Source organism: Pomacea canaliculata, linkage group LG5 (assembly GCF_003073045.1).
Source record: "Pomacea canaliculata isolate SZHN2017 linkage group LG5, ASM307304v1, whole genome shotgun sequence".
Lineage (NCBI taxonomy): Eukaryota > Metazoa > Mollusca > Gastropoda > Architaenioglossa > Ampullariidae > Pomacea > Pomacea canaliculata.
The window spans coordinates 29928781-29953512 of NC_037594.1; the positions used below are offsets into that span (position 1 = coordinate 29928781).

Genomic DNA, 24732 nt, shown 5'->3' on the forward strand with positions numbered 1-24732 from the left:
CATCCACCAGGTTGAATCAAATAACTGCAATATCCAAAACTAGACAAAGATGGCACCGCGCACCCCTGTGGTGGCTTTGAGGAATGAATGGGTGAGTAGTGTTCACCCCCTTGTGGGCTCAGCCCTCGGTTTTCTCCAAGAATTCAATACAGTGAAGATTGGCTGTCTTGGGTTCAAATCTCATCTCGGACACGCCGGAATTTTTTTTTTCTTCTTCTTCTTCTCTGCGTGTGGCATTTGTTGGCGGCTTTGCCGTGATATTGCCTTAGTTTGTGGCCCGACATAAAACACCACTTTCACACTTCATACAGTTCCTCAATGAGTTAAAAGCCGAAAAGGGGGGTGATTAGGGTAAATTGAAGCCAGGAAAGCTTGCGGCAACAAAATACACAGGGATCAGCAAGGAGCTGGGAAATGAAGAACGAAATCAGGAATAGGGCTTTCTGTCAAAGAACATGGCTTAAAAGATTATTAACTTTATATTTTCCCTTAATTCAATGCAAAAGTATTGTCTTTTAGGGTTTGTATTTATGCTATGCATTTACTTGAGTGGATAAAAGAATATAGATGATGACGATGATGATGACGACGACGATGAAAAATGCGACTGAGAAATTAGTAAAATTAGTTTTGTAAGAAGAACACTAATCATAGAGAATAAAAACATCGTTTGATATAATTACAGCTTTTGCGTCGGTTTGTTGCGCAATGTTTGTGACAAATACTGTAGTAATGTTTTGTGTATTTATTTAACACCTTGTTGACGTAAATTGTTTACGACAAACACACGCAAACAATTCAACTCCCTACAACAAAGAGGCAAACAAACTTTGAGCGATCAAGCAACTTTTGTCATGCTCTCCTGTCTCCGCTGATAACCCAGCATCCTACCTTTCTTAGCAGCTGCTCCTGAGCCTCGCCAGCGCTCGCCACAAGCGGAAGTAGAATCACCAAGAGGAAGCCACTGCGGGACAGCATTGTCAGGAGTTGCTGTTCTTGACCGGCGTTGACAAAAGGTGAGGGAGGCTTGCTTTGCTTGGGTCTTGAGATGACTGGATGTGAGCCCTGCTTCAGCTGCAAACAAAGAGACAGACACATTTAAAATCTTCTTATCTTTCAAACTCCTTTATTCGTGGCATGCTGTCTGCCTGTCTGTCTGCCTGTTTGCCACACGCAGCAAAGGGCAAAGGGTAAAGGTTGCCCTCTCACTATATGAAGGGGCAACACATGCAGACGTGAACATACAACTCAATGGCAAGTCAAATAAGTGATCAGTGCTTCGTCTGAGATGTCTGTTGTTATTATTGTTGACTATTTTTGTAAGAGTACATCCCTTACTTGACATCGCTTTGTTCTTCGTTGTCTTTTGTTTTGTTCTCCGAATAACGTAGGAGCGACGCATGATGGGAAGGAGGTAAAGGAGTTAGCAAGAAAAGCAAATTGCTTTTGAAAACTTTCTTTTTCTTTTATTAATACAACATTTTAATGGAAAAAGTTAGCTTGGAAATACGAGGGCTTTTTTAAGGGGCATGACATGCAATGAAACGAGGGCTGGTAGCTGTAAACTAATATTTGACAATATTTAATAATACATCAAGTGCCGCTTGTGTGAAGTTTTATGTTGTGGATTTAGCGGCTTGAGGTTAGACAGTTCTTCCCTGATTCAACAAGACAGACAGCTGAGTGTGTTGGTGGCCTAAGCCTTGCCTGGGGTGGAGGAATTACTATAGTGATAGTGAAAGATGGCTTTTTGCTTCCAAAACTTCCACAGACTCCTGCATGTCTCAGCATCGTGTTCTGGGACTGGTGCCAGCACAAAACACATTTCTTTCAAGACCCAAAAGAATGGCATTGGGTGGAGGCGGAGGAGGAGGAGGAGGCGGAGGGCAGGAAGGTGAAAGGGCTGCAGGAAGACCAGAGCGAAAAGTTTGAGCATCGCCACTTTGACCCAGCATGTCATTAGCCAAGAATCAATAGAGGTTCTGTAGACACCCGGGTTAGGGGCCATGTGATCGGGGAGGTTAAAGGCCCGGATTGTTGTCCAAACACAGTTGGCAAGGAATCTGTGATCAGCCGCAAACATCTTTTGCGGACTTTGGCCATCACCATGTAAAGGCGGCTTGTGCAGAATCAAACCCCAAATCCCCTTTTTGCGAAGAATCGACCGACGAAGAGTGGGTGATCGATGACAAAAAGCTGGTGGGGAGAGAGCCGATCTGGAGGAAAATGCTAGAGTTTTTGAGTTAATTACGGGTCTGGAGTGCCCGCATGTTAAGATTATCAAGACCTCCCTTGAAAATAGCCCTAAAACCTACTGTAATTCTGGCACGGCGGGTGTGGGCGAGGCCCTAATGTCATTTCCTAGCAAAGCTGTGTTTGAGGGAGGGACACACAGCTAACATCGCCGACTTTGATGAGCTGTGTTGGACACACAGACGTTTATCGTGTATTTGCCGAACATTCGATTGCTACACGATGATGACTGTGTCGGGGCGAGTGCATAGACAGAGAAATCCACCTCGTCTGGGATGGTTTCAGCAAAAAGAGGTTTCTGGTGTGATTAGGAGCGAGGAAGAGACAGGCAAATGCCTTTGAAGACGGAATTAAATAATTTCGTCTGATATCATGATGAATGAGGAGTTCATGTCTCCATAACACTGAAAGGACGGATGTAAAGACAGTTTACTATATATATATATGTGTGTTTTGTTTGTAATCACATTGTTGCAAAGGAACACTTTATCAGCTTAAAAAATCAAACGTTTGCATGATACACATTTGGAGTGTAAACAACAAGAAATAACAATGGTGACCGCTGTTTACCGACACACCTGGGAGTGCCACTGAGATACAAACCATCCATGTCCAACTCTAGTTCGTCACTGACACCATACTAGACACGATGAACCACTGAGAAGATAGTCGGCAACAAGACAAGTACAAAAATCTTACAGCTAGTGAGGAGGAGGATAACAAGGAACTGGTGGTGGTTGTCGGAGGGAGAAGGAGCTGGAAGGACAAAGATGAAAATGTTGCGCTCACCCAAATACTATTCCTAAATATAGTGAAGTATAAACACACTCATACATACACAGACCGACAGATACACACATTCACACACATGCACGCTGGCACACGCACGCACAGACCACAAAGAATGACAGAAAGGTTTAGAGAGAATGACAAAGACAGAAAAAGAAGAAGAGAGGAAAGAACGAAGAAAATGACATAGTTCGTAGAGTCAATCATCCCTTTAACACAACAGAACAAAAACAAACTAACAAACAAACAAAAATATGCAAACACGCGCACACATGAAAACCTCAAGCGGCCTGAGGAAGAGTGTAAATCTGCTTAGAGGTGAACATGATGGAATTTGAAGCACGTGTCTCTCACTCATTTTTCTGCCTTTTGCTCCGGAAGGAACAATGTGGTCACGGCCACTTGTGTCGGTTTAATTAAACTGAAGATGAGAGAGTTCAAGCGCCCGACATGTGGCACCAGAAAGATGGCGAAGAAAGACACAAGTGGAGGTATAAAACTCATTTTTGTTCAGAAAGTGATGACGAGGACGAAGGCGAAGTGGCCGCAGAAAGAAGATGACAGGCTTGATCAAAGGAGGGAGGAAACAAAACAAAGCCTCAATTGTCCTGACGAGTGTAATGGCGAGTGAGAACGAGCAGGCAAGCGAACGAGTGAGGTGGAGAGAGAGTGAGAGATGGAGAAAGCGGGAAGGCAGGATGGGGAGGAATCTTCAGTTGATACACCTCTCACATCGCACCTTTGAATCATTGGTTTCTGGGAAGACAGAACTTTTGTAATGCCAGAAGGTGAATATATTTCTCCGCCGTCACTTTCATCCGCTTCATTCAAGCCTTTCTTTCTCTCTCTCTTGTGTATTAGAATAAGTGAGTTAGTAAGTGTGTGTGTGTGCGTGTGTGTGTGTGCACAAGTGAATATAAGTGAATTATGGGGGCTGTTGGTGTGCAGCGTCTGTTAGCAGGTAGCTTTGGCCTTTTATCCCGCGTTACGTTGACGAAGCATTTTGCTGGTCCGCGCCCTCGCCACTCGCTCGTAATGAGCGAACCTTACTCCCCCACTCTCTCTATCCCCCCAACCATTCTAGCCCCCTACTCTCTCTCTATCCCCCCACCCACCCTAGCCCCCCTTTCCCACCACACCTTCCATCGTGGAGATCCTCACTCGACCCACGTGACCCTATCGACGACTGGCTTATCTGTCCGTGTGGCAGCCTCCGTCTCTCGTTGTTTGGCTGGTTTCCACCCAGAGCTGTGCGGTGCTACACCCGGCTATCTCGCTGCTGGACTGTCATGCGCAGCCAAGCCCGACCCACTACTTCCTGCCGAGCTGTGCAGTGTGCAATATATTGCATCATAAATCACAGTATTCTCCAGTTTATAACATTTATATCTCTTACATCGTTCTCGTAGGGAAAACACGGGATCTCCCTCCCTCCCTCTCTCTCTCTCTCTCTCTCACACACACACGGACAGATACACAATCACAGACATACACAGGATAATCCTCATGGCTAGCTAAAGGTGAGGGCGGAAATGTAGATCCTTGCAAAGAAAGGACAATCAGTGGCTTCTAAACTGGCTGACATTGTGTGACAGGTCTGACCGTTAGGTGGTCACCAACAAGGTGGTGGTGCGCACATCAAGTGCAGCAGGTAAACAGACAAAAGCAGAACACACTGACACAATGCTTCACTGCACCAGAAAGCAAGCTGCCATCATAACCGGTCTGGATTCTTTACTAGGAATATGGAGGCAGTTCACCTGTAAAATTCTGATGAAACCAGACAGAAAACGTTTCTAGGAAAGCAAACACACGGGCGGGTATCCTGTTTCGGTTCTCCTTAAATTAATCAAGTGCGCTTTCATCATCATAATCATCATCATCATCATCATGGAAGCACCATCATCACTACACTTATCACTCCGTACATAAACTTCCCACATAAGCCAGTGACACTGTCAAAGACATCCCCCTCATGTCCTAGGTGCCAGCACGGTCTGTTAATTAATTCTAATCACTAAAAGCCAATCAACATCCGCCAGCCTCACGCCAGGCTCTCAAACAAACAGCCGACCCCTACTGTTGCCAGCAAAGTAACCAGAGCAGAAGAAAGAAGAAAGCTGGTCATGGCGGACACAATAACAACTCAAAGCTTGTGAGGAGCAAAGGTCATAGCGATGGTAGGCGGAGGGTCAACGGTCAGCCGTTAACTTCAATGATCATCAAAGGAAAGCAGCCGCGGGTCAGGTGACTGGAAAGCTTTAGTCATTCAAGTTGTAGGTTCGCTGTCAGATGTCAAAGCGATGACAAACAGGACAACACTGTGGATCACGATTAGGATAACACTGTAGACCTTGTAACATCTCCAACAGGACAGAGTGTGAATAGAAATGATTTGATATCTTCAGTTGCTTCTTTAATAGTTTCAGTTTACAAGCAATGCTAACATACAAAATGTTAAAAGGACATTAAATGACACAAAATATTTATTTATCCAACAGCCATCAAGTACAACATCAAGAAAGAACTTTTGAATGTGAATTACAAGCCATTTAAAAGCTTATTACAGTTTGTTCTCTGAGCTGTCGGAGCACTTTAAAAGGCTACTTCCATTTTTGTACAGGATTCAAAACTAGTGGGAAGAAGAAAAAATGACGATAACGAAAAGAAGAAGAAGAAGAAGAGGAATAAGAAAAAGAAGAAGAAACAACTTGATGTGAACACATCATATCTAAGTATTGAGCGCTCGCAACAAAAAAGCTTTTTTACAATTTACAAGCTTAAAAACGGAGTTCGACACAAGAAGCCTCATCATGAATATTTCATACAGGCACCTTCAAAGAGACAGGGAAGGGGATATAAATGATAAGGGAAAGGCGAAGAAGAGAAGACAAAAAAGACAACGAAGAGAAAAAAAAGCAATTCATAAAAGCACCGTCAAATGAACGAATAAGTTTCCCACCGAGATTGTGTCTGTATGAGTGCAATCAAATATTGATAGTTACACAACCCTCACATGTCTTATACTAAATATATAAAAATATTATTTCAGGAAAATGGAGCAGAGATACTTGATCTGAGCAGTTTGACAAACAGAAGAGTTTACAAACGGATGATGAAAAAGAGAAAGAAGGATGAATGCGGGAAGGAGAGATAAGGGCGATTGGACGAGAGGACCAAAGATCACCGAGGTACAAAACTTGGGCTAATTGACCTCCCAGCGCTTAATTAATACACTTAGTGCTGTCTCTCCAGTACCCGCGGTCCGCCAACACACAAAAGCATGACAACACTCAGTCACGAGGTCTGGCGAGATCAGGCGAGACCTAGCGAGATTTGCATACCGCGGGCTCCCGCTCCGTACACGAGACTTGGTGACAGGAGAGCAAGTCCACCACCAACTCAGCACCAAAAAGGTAGGCATCACTAATTCACTTTGGTGCCAGAGAGAGAGACAGAGAGAGAGAGAGACAGAGACAGAATGACAATTTTAGTTCGAGGGCGGCATAATGAGATCATTTTTTTCTTTTCTTCATCCAGACCTCGTCCTAAACAAAAGGAAGAACTATGCTAACTTGCCAGACAACTACAAAAGGAAATAACCGACATGAATGTATGAGTGAGAGGTTTACGGATTACAAAGGTAGTTATTCACTCATATTTACAGGATGTTTACACAGCCAAGAAGAAGACAGCAAGATGCTTGACAACATGACTTCTCTATGAAAGTTCTAACAATAGATTTGATAACGATGGATAAGAAACTCCAGCAATTCATCAGTTTTATTATTTCATTAATTTCTTGTCTGAAGCAGCTCAGAGAGTTCATTTGCTGGAGGTGAATAGCAAGTCTGTTCCACGGGATCCTCCCCGCGCATTCCGAGCTTTTGACTTCAACAGCAATTTCTGAAAGTATTGAGCTTGGAAAATGTTTTTGTAGACAATAGGAAGTCCAGGGGAAGGTTTACATGTTAATATTTTATAAACAAAGATGCTTTTGTTGTATGTATTTACTTGAGAGAGAAATGGGAGTAGAAGAGATCAGAGAGAGTAGGACGAGTAAAAAATGAAAATGGAAGTGGAGGGGTTGATGATGTGGGAGATGGGAGGACAGACCTGACTACTAATAAGAGAGGCTGAAGATGGACGTGGACAGAATGCACCCCTGGAATGTCTGAGGTTGTCTGTGAGCAGACGTCACCAGCAGCTATCACGGGTGCCCACCCTGTGATCTAAAAGCTACTTTTAGCGCCAACTGTCGCGCACGCGCAGACGCGCTGAGTGGCCTCGCTCCCGTGACTTCAGATGGCGAGCGGCACGTGCGACGGATGGACAGCGGTGACGTCAAGGGCCACGACCCGCCGCCAAGGTGTCGCACGTTCTGCACGCGACTGTCTCTGTGCGGGTGAAAACTACTCATTGAGATTGTATTTTTAAACTGAGGTGGCTTGGGTAGAAAGAGAGAGGAGTTTCTTGACCTGTGGATGATGCTGGAGGGACGATGCGCATCTCTGATGTCCGTAAATAACTCGCCAGCGATGTGCGCTCAGCTTTCACCGCCGGCTTGTCGTGGTTACCGGGTATCCTTGGTGGCCTTAACATTTCTCTGTCTTATGCTACCCGAGGTACTTGTATCTTCGCCAAGTGAAGATCATGACATATTTTTTCAGTTATGATATATTCAGTTTACACATGAACAGCAAAGTTATTAATCAAAGGTGACAAATCCTACTCTATGATTACACAGGTCATTTCCTGTTTATCAATTGTCTCAGTCAAACAACAAACTGTTTTTCCTTTTTTGTTTACGTTACTTTTTTAATTTTTGTATCATTCCCGTAATCCTTGCTTTCTCAACCGCCATTTCAGCTCCGCTACTAAACGAGCTGATTTATAATTCATAGCTGTGTGAGAAATGGACTTTGTCTGAAGTACACTATCAACAATGCCTGTTTATCTTAATGTGCAAGTTTTTCTCCATTTTCAGCCACTAATGTCGGTTCAGCCCCATAATATTACTCCTTGTTCACGCACGTGTCGAGCTTTCTCGGGTGAAGTCCGTGTTTTCATTATGGTTTGATATTCTTTGTTCGCTTCGTGATTACTTTAAAGTGACGATGAAGACTGAACCAAGCAGCCTATCATTTGTATTTCATCAACGCGTAGATGTAAATATTCTTTCAACAGGAATTTTTCCTCCAAGTTTGGAGAAAATGATTTCCCTCCTTTTCTGCAATTTACAGGCAAGAAATTATTTTTTTCTCAATGCTCATAAATTTCCTTCTTATGAAACATTGCGCCCGGGTATTTAGGGGTTTGGTCAGCCAAAGAAACAGTTAAAAGCTCTAAAACCACCTTTTGTTCAAAAGTTTGTTTTCTCTTTGCTGATTCATTGATGGAGACACTGACAACGAAATAAATCCTATGTATTAGTATGTAAGATAGTGTAAACCACTCAAGAACTTTCCATGCATAATTCTTTCCAAACAGTTGCCCCATTTATCACAATGAACTCCTCATAAACCTTTAAACTCAAGCGCGAGCAAATTAAAACATATTTGTGATTATATTGCAGTTGCTGTCATCTGCTGTACGAACACCGAGACCGACGACATTGCTGACAAATCTTTTTGTCATGACATCTGGCAGAGAAGCTGTCACAAATATGTTTATTATGTTTACTTCATCGGCTGTTGAGAAATACAGCTCAGGTTGATAAACACAGGAAAGGTGGACACTGGGAAAAGTCACACCTTGAAAGTTTCAAAGTGCAGGCCGCTACACTCTTTCATTTCAGTCTCAGAAGCGAGGTCACGTGGTTTGACGATGGCCATCAATATGGAGGAGCTGATGACAAGGTGTGAAAGGTCAACACAGGTGATGTCAGTGCAGTGTCTGGACACGCACACTGGGTGTCAAGACAAAGCCAGTGAATGTAGTCGTCGATAACCAGACTGACCCTCAGATGGTATGGGAGAAAAGAGTGGCAGCGGTAGAAATAACTAAGCAGACGATGTTCATGAAAGCTTTAATTAGCTGAGAAGATTGTTTAAACACACAACACCGCTCCCCCCCCCCCATCTCCCCACCTCCATCTTTCCCCCCACTCTCATCTCTTTTTCCTCGCTTTAATCGTCTCCTTCTCCTTGTGATGATGTCCTGTCTTTGTCTTCTCTTCAAATTGCCTTTATTCCCAGTGGTAAAAATTTGTCCCTTCTAGAAAGAAATGGTTGTGGCGCAGACATGTGGATAGACAGCTTTATCATGCCGAGCTTCTTCTGTCTGTTTTTCCATTGGCAGTTTGGCGACACAGGAAGAATCCCAAGAACCGTTGTCTAGGGACTACACACTGGTATCATTCTTGGAAATGGCAGCAAAGACTTGTATACAACTTAGAACAGAAGACACCCTTGGGGTGTTTTACTGGTGTTATTGTCTACGTCCTCTTGTTTTCCATTTTCTCTACCACACTCTTTCTCTCATCCTTTGACCACTTTTCCTTGCTCGATTCAGTTCCCCTTCTGTTGTATTTTTCAGTTCTGTTTCTTTAAAAAAAATTAGAGACCAGACGTAAAGAAGATGTCTGTAATGAACATAAAAACAACGAAAAGGACAAAATAGAAATGAAAATTAGAACAACGACAAGACAGATGGCAGAGAACTCGGTAAAAGTTAACGGCTAGTAAGCAAACTATTTGAAAGGTGGTAGACACAAGAAAAGCAGTAAAAGAAAACAAAAGAGTGAACTTGGCACACCAAAAAGCGTTTTATTCGCAGAAACCTACATGGATCGAAATTTTGCAAGACCGAAGGGCATTTCAAACAATAAATGAAACAGGAAATGCAGCCAAGAAATGCGGGTCCAGAGAGAAGACTCCCCGGTCATCCCCTCATCGTTTTGTGCAAGAAATGTCGGTCTTCTGTGTGAAATTCCATTATTGACACCAGACTACAGACCTAAAAACGCCCGCATGCAAGCCGCCGTGAAACAATGGAGGTAGGGAGGCAAAAGTGCAGAAAACATTTTTCCCTCTTCTCTTTTTCTATTTCCTCCTCCTCAGTGTCTCGCTGCTGAGGTGTGTCACCAGTGCACATTTTCTCCACGTGTGAAGTTGACCTGGGTACCACTGGCCATCCCGGGTACCGGGTACCTGTGCCCGCCACGGTGGGTGGCCCTGGAGCCCATTGCCATTCTCGGGCGACTACGACGGGCGAGTGCGTTGGGGTACGCGAGACAACCGGTCTGTACATGGGCTACAGTACATTCAGTACAGAAAGGTGTGCAGATAAGCCAAGAAAAGCTAAGACAAGCAAGCGGATAGAATGTGCAGAGTCCAGCAGACGAGAAACGAGCCTCAAATTCGCCATAAAATACATTTGTAACCTCACCGCAGGTCAAACATTAACCTGCCGATGCATTGCTGTACTCAACTTGACCAACTGTGTCCCTGCCTTCCACCACATCCTCCTCCTCCTCACCACGAAGAAGCTAGTTAGCAAAGTATTCAATGTGGAATGTAACAAGCTGTCAGCCTCCATTGCCCACCATTCACAAGACCCAAGGCAAGCTGCTACATGATGTGTCCTGCCATTAGTGTACAGAGGTTACTACAGTCGCAGCTGCCATCACCAGGCTGCTGGCCATGGACGGTGATGTGTAGTCAAGGAACAATGGCAGCCAAACTTTGTCCAAGCAGCAGACACGGTACTGAACACCAGGACCACAGCCTGCGTGTTGCACAGCACGGACATTGTTGGTGCACGCGCGTGTGCACGTGCAGAATAGCAACAAGAGCGCAGGACATAGATATGAGCTTGTGACTATGTCTCATCCACAGAGTCTAAGGATTAAAAAATTTTATGACAGTGGCAGCAACACAGCACTTCCACCTGCAGACTACAAGAACGAGGGACGTGTTTAGTCTTGTCAGAATGGAGCACGCGCGCGCACACACACAGACACACACATTGCACTTGCACAGGATGTGTTTCTCGCGTCTTTCACTCAGATTAAACTTAGCTTTCCACCTGTGTGTTTACACCTGTACGACTGTAAACCTGACAAGTTTTGTTTCCCAGAGTTGGATTGGACTAATGGTTGACAGAAATTGGAATCAGTGTATTTACTATCCGTCTATCGAATTCTGGGTTTTGTATTTAACTATGTAGCCTACAATCCCGTCTAACAGGAGCACACACACATGCAAACAGTCATGAATGTAAGTACGTACTCTAAAAGACAAGCAGACAGAAGAACATACAGAGAAAGGCGGCATACAGTGTACCGGGGTGGTTCAGATGCAATAACAACTTGCAAACAATGCTTTTAGCAAAACCACACACACCTTACCTTGCTTATGACGATGACACTGGGGCTGTCGACTGTCACACTACCCTGCAGTAGTCACGTGCCTCAAAATCCATCCTGTTGTCATCAAAACCCCTTTGTACACCTTTTGTGTCGGCGAGAAGGACGGGGGAGGCCACCAGACTGCGCCACCACAGGAACGAGTGTCGCGCGGACTACGAGCCGCTACAAGTGAGTCAGCGAGTAATCAAGTTGTGTGCCGAGCGAAGGGTTGTCTGGTTAACCCCGGGTACCTAGCTGTTGTACCAACAAGGAGTGGGTCGATGTTACATGGAGTGCACGGAGAGCAGCCAGCCAATGGGCGACAAGCCAGCACATGACGTCATCAAAGATTACGGGTGTAAACGATTGGATGGCAGGACAAGCATTCCTTGCGTCACTGGGTGTCACTGAGTGTCACTGGGTGTCACAGGGTGTCACTGGGTGTCACTGGGTGTCACTGAGTGTCACTGGGGTACAGAGACTCCGCTTTACTCGCCCTCAGTGTCTGCCGAGGCTTGGCGATGCGGGACAAAAAGATAACCGTCTCATGCCAGGTGGATTGCAGGGCGGGGCGGACATGTACAGGGTCTTCCAGCATAGCATCTACCCACAATTGAAAACCCAGCATGCAGTACCTGCGGGTAAGTGGGTAGGGTCAGCAATAAGAGTACTTACTACCCTGTAACGGATAAGTACTTAGTAGAGGGGGGTTAGGAGGGAAGATCGACAACCGTGGTTGATCTGATTTAGCGTAGTGGGCTGGAAGTTGTTTGCCCTTGAGCAAATGACGCAAACTGGGACGTCAAAATAAGGTGACGTAAAAGATTGAGGAAAATAACGTTAGAGAAAATAACGGAAAGCAGAGAGCAGACGGCGAAACAAAAGTTGGAGCTGGTGGATTTTTCTCGGGACTTTCTCGCAACTGCTGCGACAGCGGAAAAAGTATTACGGGAAGTAATACCGTGGGTAAACTACAGGTGGATGTACTTCACAGGTCGTGAGTCACTGTAGTCCGTGTTCGCACCGTGGGGGAGCTCTGTGGCTTGGGCATCCCAGTTTCTTGGCGGGGTCAAGAAACTAAACACTGGTATCAGCGAGAAAAGAACAGAAAACTTGGTGCAAGACTGGGGCACCACTTCCATCTGTCGCCTGGAAGGGGCAGCTCTTCACAGCCTGAGAGTAAGCGCCGGTGGAGGAAAGGTTTCCTCCCGGCCTTCAGCGAATCTAACATCATCCGGCCAAACATCTAGGAGGTGGCCGCATGCGCAAGATCGAGACGTCTGCTTATAAACTGTGGGTACTGTGAAAAACCATTTATTTTCAATCATAAATAGACTTCGTGGAAAGAAGATCAGTGGGATTAATTGGAATAGAGGACTTGGGAGGGTCTCAAAGACTTTAAAATAAGAGGTTGATGTTTCATCGGGAGCGAACATTGGGTTCTTCATCAGTGACAATAATTTAGGAGAGTCGATTTTATTGTTACCTTTAATATTATGTGGGATGAATGATAACATATTGGTAATACATCTTGTGTGGCGAATGAAGGAGTGAATCTATGAGTGTGGATTTTGCCTTTGTTTCATTTGACTTTGTATTTGATTTGAATAATTATTTGTGCCTCTAAGAAGGTACGCCCACCCTCAAGCGATCAGGATATTTTGGTTTGTGGAAAGAATGCGCATGTCTGCGGACGGTCCGTGACATACCCCAATCCTCCTTTATCCCCATCTGAAGAAGAAGTTATTATAAAACGATTTCTAGTGATCACCCTGAGAAGTAACCAGGATGTAGCTCCAGTGTACACTTCCTTTACTAGCTTACATTAACGTGGCCTACAGCGACATGTGTGTTACTTGGGGTTATGTAATCACATCACACACAGTTTACATTAGTAGCTATTGTTGCTAATAATATTCCTGGGATTGGTGTGGCCTCTTAATTTCACTTCTCTTCTTCGTTTCGCCATGACGACGACTCGTCCGATGACTCCATCACCTGCTGCACGTGCGCATGTTACAGCCAAACACAAACAAACAACTGCCTCACCCGCTCTCACTGTGTCTGTCCGCCTGCAGCATGTTCCGAGGGCTGTAGCAACATTTATCTCTCCTTCCATGCATCTACATGCATGAAACGTGAAAAGTCTCAATTTATCTTCCCCGATAGCTAAAAACGTTTTTATGAATGGGAAGTAGGAGGTACCCACGTTTTGCAAGTCACCCCCCAACACCAGGACACCCAATCTGGATGGCGAGATCTCGCAGCCGAGGGCCAGGCCTGGGGCTCGTTGCACGACAGGCAATGAAAGGTTTGTATCGCCGTCCTCGACACACCGAGCTCTTTGTTTCCACTTTACTAAAATCACAATCAAAGTTATGGGCTCCCTTTATGCTCTTTTCCATTTTCTATTTTGCTGTTCACACGGGAGCGAAGCTAGCAGGCCGATCAAAAGATAAAAGTAAAGGTTGTCGCTTTTTCACCGTTTTTTTAAAGGTTTTTGTAATCGAGGTGTAATGGATGACTCTTTTCTCGGAGTATCTGTTTATGACCGCGGTTCGTATCCCCTTTCCCTCTCGCTGTTTTTCCTTTCACCAATCCTCTATGTCGCTATGAAGTCAGATACTCATTGGTCACGGCTGGGTCGACTGGAGAAATGTCCATGCGCTACGCTGGTTTCGAACCGTGGGGCTTCTGGGTTTGTATCCTGAGTCTCTAATGACTCACAATGCTACAAGACTAGGGAGTGTTGGTGTACACAAGATCGTCAGTCTTCATTTGTTCCCTGCATTGGTATACAGCAGTCTCCCCTTTTCAATCCCCGTCCACTAAGGTGAGAGAAGCCATGAAGTGAGACAAGGAGGTGTGCAGCTTGTCTGCAACTTCAAACCAACATACGCATGATATGTCATTACATTCCGCGCTTAGAATGTTAGAAACAGTAAACATCTGAACTTCTGAAAACAATGCGAGATGACATTAAAGAGAGAGTGGAAACACGTAAAGTGTATCCCTTCAGAGAATCGATCCATCGGCATTTGAAATGTTATAAAGACAGCAACTGCTTGACTGCTAAATAAATAGAATGGAAGAAGAGAAGCGGGAAAGACAATGAGATTCAAATGTATTTCAGTTATTTAACACAGAAAAGAGGCTAGAAGCACCAGGGAGAAGTTATGTAATTATCATTACAATCACATCCACTATTACGATTTTGCTTTTGTTTCGTACAGGAAACATTATCGCTTATAAAAAGGAAAAAAAACCTCTTAACAGGAGAATCGATGGAAGTCGAAAACTAATACAGAGAGTGGGCGAGCGAACGAGAGATGGAGAGAAAAATACAAGACCATTTGGAAACGTTTAGTCCCTTCTCGATCGTTACTTGATTAGTTTCTGTCTAACAATGAGGAATGAAATAACTGGCAAATTTTGTTCGTGAAAGAGCAGAAGGCAAAGGAAATTTGAAAACAATCTTTCTGTATTAAGCCTGTTAATCGTAATGGCTTTTATTGAGCAGCCAGGAGTAAGAGACGTGGATGTCAATACAGGAGGTTTTGATGACGACTTCCTTGTGTTCAGAGGTCCTCCCTTGTACTCGAGCCGCTGGTGTCATCAGCCCAGGGTCCTACAGACCAACAGGGGCGAGGTGAGGCCATCTCAAGCAGCATCTAAGGCGCAAGAAGTTAGAAAACACATCTGAATTGTTTACTAGGCAATAATCACATCTTGGGTACACCTTTCTGTGAACAAGACACCAGCCCCCCGCCCTCAAACGCAGACTTTCTCACCTGCCTCAGGTAGAAGCCAGGAATACAAATGTTCTGTGTTTCCAAGGAGACCTGCCGCTATTTCTCTGTAGTCATTGTAAGCATGTGATATTTTTATTTATTCACAATGCTTCAAGATTACTGGAAGATCGATGTTCTTCTGTCACACAATAGTCGAAAACCTTCTTTAGTCAAAATACTGAAAGTCAAAAAGCAAAGAAAACACTTGATTTTGAAAAGAACACTGCATATAAAGTAAAACGAAGTGCAAAACATATATATATATAAGATTGCATTTTAAAAAAAGTAACAAAAGATGTCAAAACCTTTGAAATAATGGAGATCTTGCCATCTAGCGTTTGGGAATTCACACTTGAAGAGACATCCTCACTTGTAACAACAACACATTCGTCGCAGCGGTCGTCAGATTTTTAGAGTAACGGTTTTTCACTTGGCTAAATTCCATGCTGTCATTCATTTGTTCATCATTTGACTGGTTCCAGTTGAATGGTTATGCTAGTCGCTGGGGGAGGTGTGCAGTGTGGAACATGAGAATGAGCGCAGAGACTGATAAGATCGGCCACAGGCCTGTCATGAGAGGTGAGCAGGCAGGTCCTGCATATCAGTTTGCAAGCCACTTCTTCATCTGTTCAACCTTCCCCCTTTCCTCCAAGTTTCCTCAAAGAACGGTCTTAGAGTGTTTGCCGGGTCACATGACCAAACCAGACCAGCTTTCGCCGATTCACAGCTGCGACAACAGGATACCGTATGGTCCCCTAGGGTTGTGAGCGTACCAAGTCATTGCTTCTTCATTTCACATAAAAGATTTGGAGCAGCCTCCTTAGATGGTCTCAGATATCTGTCATCTCCTCTCTGTGTCAGTAGGCAGAGTCCACGGCTCACAACCGTCCATTAGGATCGGAATAGGAGGGACTTACACAGTGTGCACTTGCTGACCTGCACCTAACGGTTGACTGCGCCACAGTTTGTCCAGTCTCGCCATTGCTGATGTTGTTGCCATCCTGACAGGAATGTCTGCCAGAGAGCTGCCAGCTTTGGCAAGAGTGCTTCCCAAGTATTTAAAACTGTTCAACTCCTCGATAATAATACAATATTCCACTCATGCAGATCTCTGTCTTCACTTTACTCTGGCTCATACGCCATTTTGTACAAGGATGGGGAAAGTCCGGCCACCGAAATTGTTTGGCCTAATACATCCGACACCAGATGCAGTAGTAAAGCAAGTAGGAAATAGAAAAGTAATCTCTTAAAGACTGGGAGGGAGAGTTGGTGTTTTACACCGAGTCAGAACTCAGGGTATAACACGGTAACCACCCCTTTAAACACGTGACACATGCACAGTCAGTTGTAAACAAATATACAGACAGAAATAAGACTATGATCGACAATAATTATATAATTATATAGATATATGTTTAACCTGAGTCAGAGGAAGTTCAAAGGCGGATGACCCATTACACCACAACATGTAAACAGGACTCCAGCCCTGGAAAGCATCAGAAAAGATTGTCATTGAAGGTCCTTCAAATATCTTGTCGTTGGCGGACAAAGAATATTTGCCGGAACTGACAAGGATACCTGCACAGTTGTCTCCCTGCCTGGACCTGGTCAACAACAGACATGTTAGTGGCGCCGCCAGTCCTTCCCGGTGTTCTACAGCTAAACAGTTCAGCTCATGTCATGTAGAGAAGATATTTACCGATATCTCTGTATTAATCAACTTTGTATATATATATATGTCTCTCTTTCTCTCTGTCTGCATGCATGCCAGGGGACATCCTTCAATCTGTAGGTTTGGGAGTTTGACTATGTCTAGACTGCACTTCACTTCAAACTTTGACAGGAAGTCTGTGCCTGTTCCTGTAACAAATGATATTTTGCTTGTTTTCTCCCAGTCCTGCCATACAGTCTTCATGCTGCGCTTGTGTTTTTTTCCGTTGTGGACAAAACATCTTTTTTTGTGATGGAAAGACAGCATCCGGTGATTACTCCCTTAATGATTAATGACAGCTGTTGGCAGCTTGTATACACGCCGTAAAATTTAAACTTGCTAATAGCATCTGATACTTATGTCGTAGCAAACCTTTTAGCAATTTTAAATGTTAAGACTTGTATACAAGCTGCCAACTGTTGTCATTAATCACTAAGGGAGTAATCACCGGATGTCCCATTACCCCAGTAGGTTGCAATGAGACTGCTGTCTTCAGGTGCACAAAGTATCTTGGACAGCTTCGTGATGTGATGACAGTCGCCTACAGGGCGGATGTACAGGTTCACTCACAGCACTCACAATAACAGCAAACTCTTTCAGGTCGCACAGATTTGCGATATGCTATTACCAAAACTTCTTTCCCTCACATTCCTATTTCCCTCTCATATTTGGCCTTGGGCTGTCGGATCTGACTTTACCAGGAGAATAATTGTAGTTTGGACAAACTACAGCAGAAGTAGGGAGACGAACTCTTAGTGAGTTATGTTATTTCATTTCTGCTGATGAGCGCAGACCGACTGTGGCCAACCTCGCCAAAGTCTCCACAAGCTCCCTGGTGCCTGTAGGGAGGAGCACGTGCTTGCTCGCGCTCTATGAGTCTTGTGTTCTTCTTGCTACATCAACTGTAGTTATTTATTCACTGGCAGGAATTGTACACAAAACTTACTGTTTTTTAAAGAGAAGCTTGCAACCAGCTGGAGGGTGCTGAGCACGCCTGACTTCAACGACTGTGACGGCTGAGCGGACTTCCACCAAACTTGCATTGCCATCTCACTGGATGCTGGGTAGATGACAGGTCAAGGACCAGCAGAATCTCTGCAGCACTAAACGAGGTTTTCACGTTTTTTTGTGGAAGAAAGGGAGTCATTGGAGGAAAGGCACCTGCGCGGTGGTTGGTGACATTAAAGGATCAGACTGGAGACCTTCTACAAAAGCTTGAGTTTCAGCCTCAAGTTGATTTGGTTGATTGCAATGAACAGCTCTTCATTAGCAACGGGCTTCTGGGACCACTTTCGACAGCAGATGTCTTCCCGAAGGGGCCAATGCAGGGGCGGACTCTTGTTTCGGCCAGATGAGGATTGATGCTGTCTGCCACCCAAGTGGAAGACAAGAATATTAGACTACAAAGCAATCAGGAACGACCGAAGATGTTTCCATGACGAAGGTCTTAGAATTTAGCGACATCCCTTTCCTTTTGGGCTTCCCCATGCTTGACTGATGCTTCTACAGAACACGTGTTACCTCAGGGGCAGACATGGCCGTCAGTGGCATTCTTTCTGAGGTAGCTGTGAATAGTGAGCATGAGGTCTGTGCTACATTTCCACTGAGGTCGTAGTACTTGCTCATCCTCACAAATTTAGACCGCCTGTTTCCATCAATTTATTTTACTGCATAATTGCAGAGAGAATTAATGGGAGAACAACTTTCATTTACGAAGAAAGAGAGTGACAAAATGACGGACAAAAAGGCAGACAGAGAAATATAGAACCAAAGAAATAAAAGAAGAGACGAAGAGTTATAGAAGAAGGAGCAAAAGGTGAGAGAGCTTCTCCAAGTACTTCACAGAGAGTTCCTGAAGCAGTCCTCATGAAGTGAAACCTCTCTGGAATGAAACTGTGTGCTCACATCACTACAGAGTGTGAGGAGCTGGTATTTCATTAGCGCGCGAGTTTAGAGGACAGGAGGAGGGTCGTGTGCACATTCCACGGAAGGTCGAAACTCTTACGAACGCGGGCCCCGAGTCCCTGGAATCGCTGGCCGAATGAGCCTTGAGATAAGAGTGTCTCAACCGATTATGTCCGAAGTGCAATTTCATTAGAAGACACGCTGAAAGGCAAAGCGGCCAGATGGGACGCCAGTGAGTGAGAGAGTGAGAGAGGGAGGACAGAGAGAGGAAGGACAGAGAGAGGAAGGACAGAGAGAGGAAGGACAGAGAGGGAGGACAGAGAGAGGACAGAGAGAGGGAGGACAGACAGATGACAGAGAGAGGGAGGACAGGGAGGATGAGAGCGGAAGTCAGGGATGGCGGAGTCAGGCTGACGCTGAGACTGGCGTCTGCTGTCACCTCACTTCTAGAGAGGCTGCCATCTAATGTCACACAGTTTCCAATTAAAAGGTCATCTTATCCCAACACCTGTCTAAGTGTTTGGCAAAGTTTAATGTTCTGGTTACCTAGAAAACAAATGATGTGGGAATGTGGTAATGTGACGCTGTGACGCTGTGACAATAGGTGTCTGCCCGAGAAACCCTCTAAGCTCTCACTGAGTTCTCACGTGGCTCTTCTTTGGGTTTAAGATTCATCAAGATATTTTTTGGTGAGAGAGCTGGTGAAAATATTAACTATTTTCTTCTTGAAGATCCCCAAACTATGAGCTAAAGTTAGGCGACCTCGGATCGTTTCCTAAATGATATCTTATATTTTTCGATGTGAGGTCCCTTGACTGGTCATTACTTTTTCTGGTTCTGGGTAGTGTATCAACTTTTGTTTGGCGAACTTCGTGATACGGTTCCTGGAAATGGTATAATAAAACACGAGAGAGCTGTAAACTATTCGGAAATCAAATTTTTGTTTAACATTTTAAATTTCATTTGTATCTGGCTCTATTTAGTCGATTTTTCTTTATTAACACGTCGTATAGCATATTTTCTTTTTAAAGTGTTTAGTCCAGTTATGTTCTATGTAAACATGTGATTTTTTAAATTAGTAAAGTAGACTTTAAAAAATTATAACTACCAACAACCAGTTAAGAACAGATTTGACGGAAAATACAAGAATAAAGTCATTTGCACAGAGCGAGAGAGACAGAGACAGACAGAGACAGAGACTGATTTTTTTATATTACTGCCTCGTTATTTTTGGACGTACAAGGGCCATACCGAGGGTGAAAAAATGGATATACACCCGGAGAGATTTTTGACAACAAAGAGGCAGATGTGAAGAAATAAATGATCGTAAAAAGTTACATGAAAAGCAGACAGAGACGTGGAGAGGCAGAGATGTAGCCAAGTAGATCACCTGCACACTACCTGAGACCTCTTAAGAGTAGGAAGCACAAAAGATAAAGAGTAAAGGGTAGTTGGAGAGAGAGAAAGAAAGAGCTTTAAAAATACAGGGGCTTTAAAAATGCATGCATGCAGGAATAACAATGTCTTACAGGATAGGGAGTGGGTGATTGTCATAGACATCAGATTCTTTGGAAAAACAACACTCACTGCACTCGAAATTTAACAGTAATTTGTAGAAAGATGACAAACGAGTTCCCCAGCAGGTGACGAATTGGAAAAGCATTGTGCCGGAGCCATATTGCCGATTTTGTAATTAGAGCCATCTTGCTGGCCTCCGACAACCCGCGCGGGGCTATGAAACATGATGGGTGAAGAGCTGTCCATTGAAGCTTCAGGGAGACTTATAATTTGTTCTTGCAAAGTAAAATTGATCGATTACCTCCAAAGCTTTCAGATTTTTTACTTCTTGTTCTTCATACTCTTTACCCTCGGCATTAGTATTGTCATTTTGATTTCATCGGCACTGTCGCTGGCTTCGTCCTTAGTCATTAGGACAAAAAATCACATCCAAAGCAAAAAGAACAGAGATGGGGCAAGGTTCTCTGTAAATGTAACTACATTCTGAGTCTGTATATACGGATGTATATTTATATACAGATGTACATGTAGTCAGAAAGGTGGGTGGAGAATAATAAATAACTTGTGTGTGAAATTGCGGTGTTGAGAGAAGCGAGCAGACAGACCAACACAACGACGCCCACAAGTATGGAGGATTTTTATGCTACTGAAATTGAGTAGCAATCAAAGAGTATATCAGGAATTTATACTCTTCTTGAGAGTGTCCTGTGTTCAACAAGAACACCAGAGGTCGCCAACAGGTAGCGGCTGAGGACGAAAGTATCTTTACCAACATAATTACAAGAGGCGTCTGATGGAGGCAAGTACAGTGATTAAGAACAGTCGCCATAAAGATTCCGGAATATATAAAAGGGCCACAAAAAATTTGGAAGCCATAAAAGAAGAGTAAGCTAGCCTCCTTTTGATTCGCCACCCGCCTTTGATTTCCCAGGAGGCGCAGCAGAGGCTCGCAGTGTGTGACACGAGAACAAAGAATTGAACAGCATTTCAAAGTAAATGATGGCATAATCAATGTCCTCGCTCCTGTCTGCAGTCGTCGACGGTAGATGCCAGCCAGTAAATGAGCAGACTGAACAGAAAAGCCATAACAACATTTATGTAGCAGCTCGAGACAAGACGAGACCCTCCGCCATCACCAAATTATTAAAGAGAACTAAGATTAACTGTGTATGTCAAAGGTCAAGTAAGGGAGCACGACCAGGTTTTCACCGACGTGCTTGTCGCTTTGTCTGCGAACCAAACTCTTGTTTGCTTTTATTTCGGCAACACGTAGATGAACGATGCCCGAAGCTGTGATTGAAAGAAAGTGAGAAATATGGACAAAGGTTTGACCGAGTGACAGTTGTTAGATAACCGTCGTGTCAGACCGTTGACAGCTATTGTATGCCAACCTTCGTCCATATTTATTAGTTTAACAAAGGCCTTAAAGGTAAAAATGTTAGTGAGACTAGTATCAGCAAGTGAATGCGAGATGGACTTGCTCTTCCACAATATCATGAAATGAGAACAAAAGGAGAGAAAGATTTGTGCTTCCACCAAAGGTGATAGATGTTGGAGACAACTTTTTTGGTTCTAGCCTTTATTTTAGTTTCTTTATATTTTTAGAAGGAAATGTAGCAAAAGATGGCCCCGACAGGATAAAAAGATTAGTTTTCTGATAAACCAGTAAAATTTAACTGTGGTAGGCCGTCTTAAACAGTCTGTAAAACTACTAAATGTCTTATCCCAGTCAGCTTGAGTCACATGCTCCAGTGCCGAAAAATACAATATTTTTCCTCTGTGTTAACGAGCTAAAGTAGGATCTTCGGGATCCTGCAGCTGTGTTCGCGAGCTAAAGTAGGATCTTCGGGATCCTGCAGCTGTGTTCGCGAGCTAAAGTAGGATCTTCAGGATCCTACAGCTGTGTGGAGCTACAGATAACAGAGGTGGTGGTGGAAGGGTAGGTGCAAAAGCAACAGTAACAGTTTTTAAACAACTCTTCCTCCTCTGCTGTGAGGTGTGGCACAGAAATAAGCTGCCTGTGAGCGGATGCTGGAGAAGACCAGCCACCTCAGTGATAACGAGTCTGTTTGGATGCTGGCGGTGAAAGCGAGGCTGCCTTCCTGTCCCGCGGAGCTTAGGATGCACAGACAGAATGAGAGACTTCTGCTTCATCGTCACAAATCACATCGACCCGGACTTGCACACCCCGTGCGCTGCTCCACGGATTAAAGGGAGGATGTGAAGGCAGAAAATTAAAACTTATTGAAAATACAACGGTGAACGAGCTTAGCCTGCTACAATAAAGACAATGGGAGGGACTTCTAATGGGATAGGGCTGGCTGTGCTCTCCGTCGGCTTTTTTTCCAGCTTTGTTAGCTTATATAATTTCCAACTTTGATGTAATCTGTTTTTAATTTGCTTGTTGTCACAGCACCTTGCTTTGAGGAGTGGAGAGGTTCATTACATGCAAGCACAGTGACAAGGACTTCAAGGTGCTGTGATATTGAGAGAGCAGAGCCTACTGGTGTCGGTCCCTGTGGGACCACCTTCCTGCGGTTAAGTATCAGTTAGTTTTTCTGGAACACTTGTAGCCAGATGATTCATCTGCTGCACGCTCGCAATCGCCATTCAGACCGAAACGAACCAAACTGGTCTTTTTATTCCTGGGATATGTCAAGGGGCGGGTCGACAAACACAAAGGTATCCTAAGCGGGAGACAGGGGCACCACACCCTCCCCCTACTTTACACAAAGCCGGTCTCAAGAACAGGGGGGTGACTAATACTTCCTTTTGCCGACCACTGATCAGTTACCGGACCCTACATATCATGGGGCATATCAAACACATCAGGTCTGTAATAATCTGGTTGTTTAGTTGTTGGCGACAACAAGAACATTTGTTTCTTTTTTAATGTAGTGCCATTGTTTTTCTCCCATTTACCCTCATCACCTTCTTTTCCCTCGTGAAATATTTAGGAGGCGTCAGTGCGATCAGAATAAGTCGGAAAATAAGTGATGCAAAGCACGGCTTGTAATTCGGTTAATAATGTAGTAGCCTAAGTGACTGAGGAACACCACCATCAGACCTGTTATAAGGCTAACAACCAAGTACTTGCACTAACTTTTCACAGTTACAATGTATTTGATACAACTACAGCCTGTTCCGCACATTAATAAATACTTGTAAGTTAGCAGTGTAACTGATATGCTGCTGTTGTTGTTGTTGCTGCTGTTGTTGTTTTTGCAGGCATGCATAAATAATGCACAGTTCTCTGAGCTCATGCATGTTACGGAGAAGTGTAACATGATATTGTTGGCAGAAAACTCAAATTACTTTACCTCAAATTATTTTTGATGGATATAGAACAAGTACAAATCGATGAATAAATTAAGCATAAACGACAGAAAAAACGATGACTAAGAATTCCTGGATAATGGCTATTAGAAACACTGAAAACAACATAGAATAAATAAAATAAAAACACATGAATGAAATAAAAAGACTGAAAGAAAGGAGTGTAGAGTTATTAATGAATCAGAACTGATGAAAAACAAAATTAAGTAAGAAATAAAGAAAGAGGAAAGAAAATGCCGGAAGACAGAAAAAGACTTACTGGTAAGTAAAGACAAGTAAATAACTGAAAAAAATCAATGTTTCACATAACCTAGAGAACCAGTCTTCCTTTTCACACTTTTTTCCTTTAGTGCTACTTTAAAAAAAAAAAAGCAAAATAAACCCCATACCGTTGAAAATAGTCGCAAAGCGGATTTGAACCTTTCGCCTCGAGTTTCTTGAAAGCTGCTTCTCCGGGAGGCACCCAACAGTCTGACAAAGCTTTTTGTTCTTTCTTCCTTCTGCACTTTCACTGGTTGCAGGGGTGGCGGGACCGAGGGCTGTTAGTAGTTCACGCCTAGTGGAGCAAGGGGGTCGCTGTGGTCGTGCTGCACGCGTCGCTGCAGATGGCGCCACGCACGATGAGCAAGGGGCGAGAAGCGGCAGATGACTTGACCAGAGGCCGAAGCCGCGCGAAGGGCCCCGCGGCTGGACCGCACGAGGAGGAGACGGGAAGCTGCGAGAGGGCTGATGCCAGAAGCGCTGGCTGCACTACTGTGGGTCCTCGCTGGCAGGCAAGGAGTGTAGACGCCGTCGTTGGCCTTTTAACGGTCTGGCCCGCCCCTGGTCCTCGTGACGTCAGGGCTTTTAAGGCTTAATCCAATTGGGCGAGACCGAACAGGAGTACGGGTGGGGGAGTAGATGTGGCCGTGGAGTGGTAGGGAACAGTGGGAGGACGGCACTGAGAAAGTATGGGGGAGGGGAGTGGAGGGCGTGGAGCGGGTGGCGAGGGCAATGGTTTGGTGTGTGTGCGTGCGCGTGCGTGCTTGCGCGTGTGGGAGGTGGTCGAGAAGTCTTGACGTTGGATCAACGCTTGTCTA

At 44.4% G+C, this 24732-nt stretch overlaps 1 protein-coding gene across 2 annotated transcripts in view; it reads right to left on the minus strand.

Annotated features, from left to right (window-relative positions):
- LOC112565078 (conoCAP-like) overlaps positions 1-24457 on the minus strand; it is a 33515-nt gene extending 9058 nt beyond the window's left edge. The window contains exons 1-2 of one of the 2 annotated variants that reach the window (XM_025240332.1): positions 24043-24457; positions 892-1074 (exon numbers count right to left, since the gene is read on the minus strand). In XM_025240332.1, the coding sequence (XP_025096117.1) occupies positions 892-978 (87 nt within the window). In that variant the 5' untranslated portion in view covers positions 979-1074; positions 24043-24457. Of the gene's footprint in view, positions 1-891; positions 1075-11392; positions 11571-24042 lie in introns of those variants that run through there. The other variant, XM_025240333.1, reaches the window with a different exon arrangement.
- Positions 24458-24732: the final 275 nt, after the last annotated feature.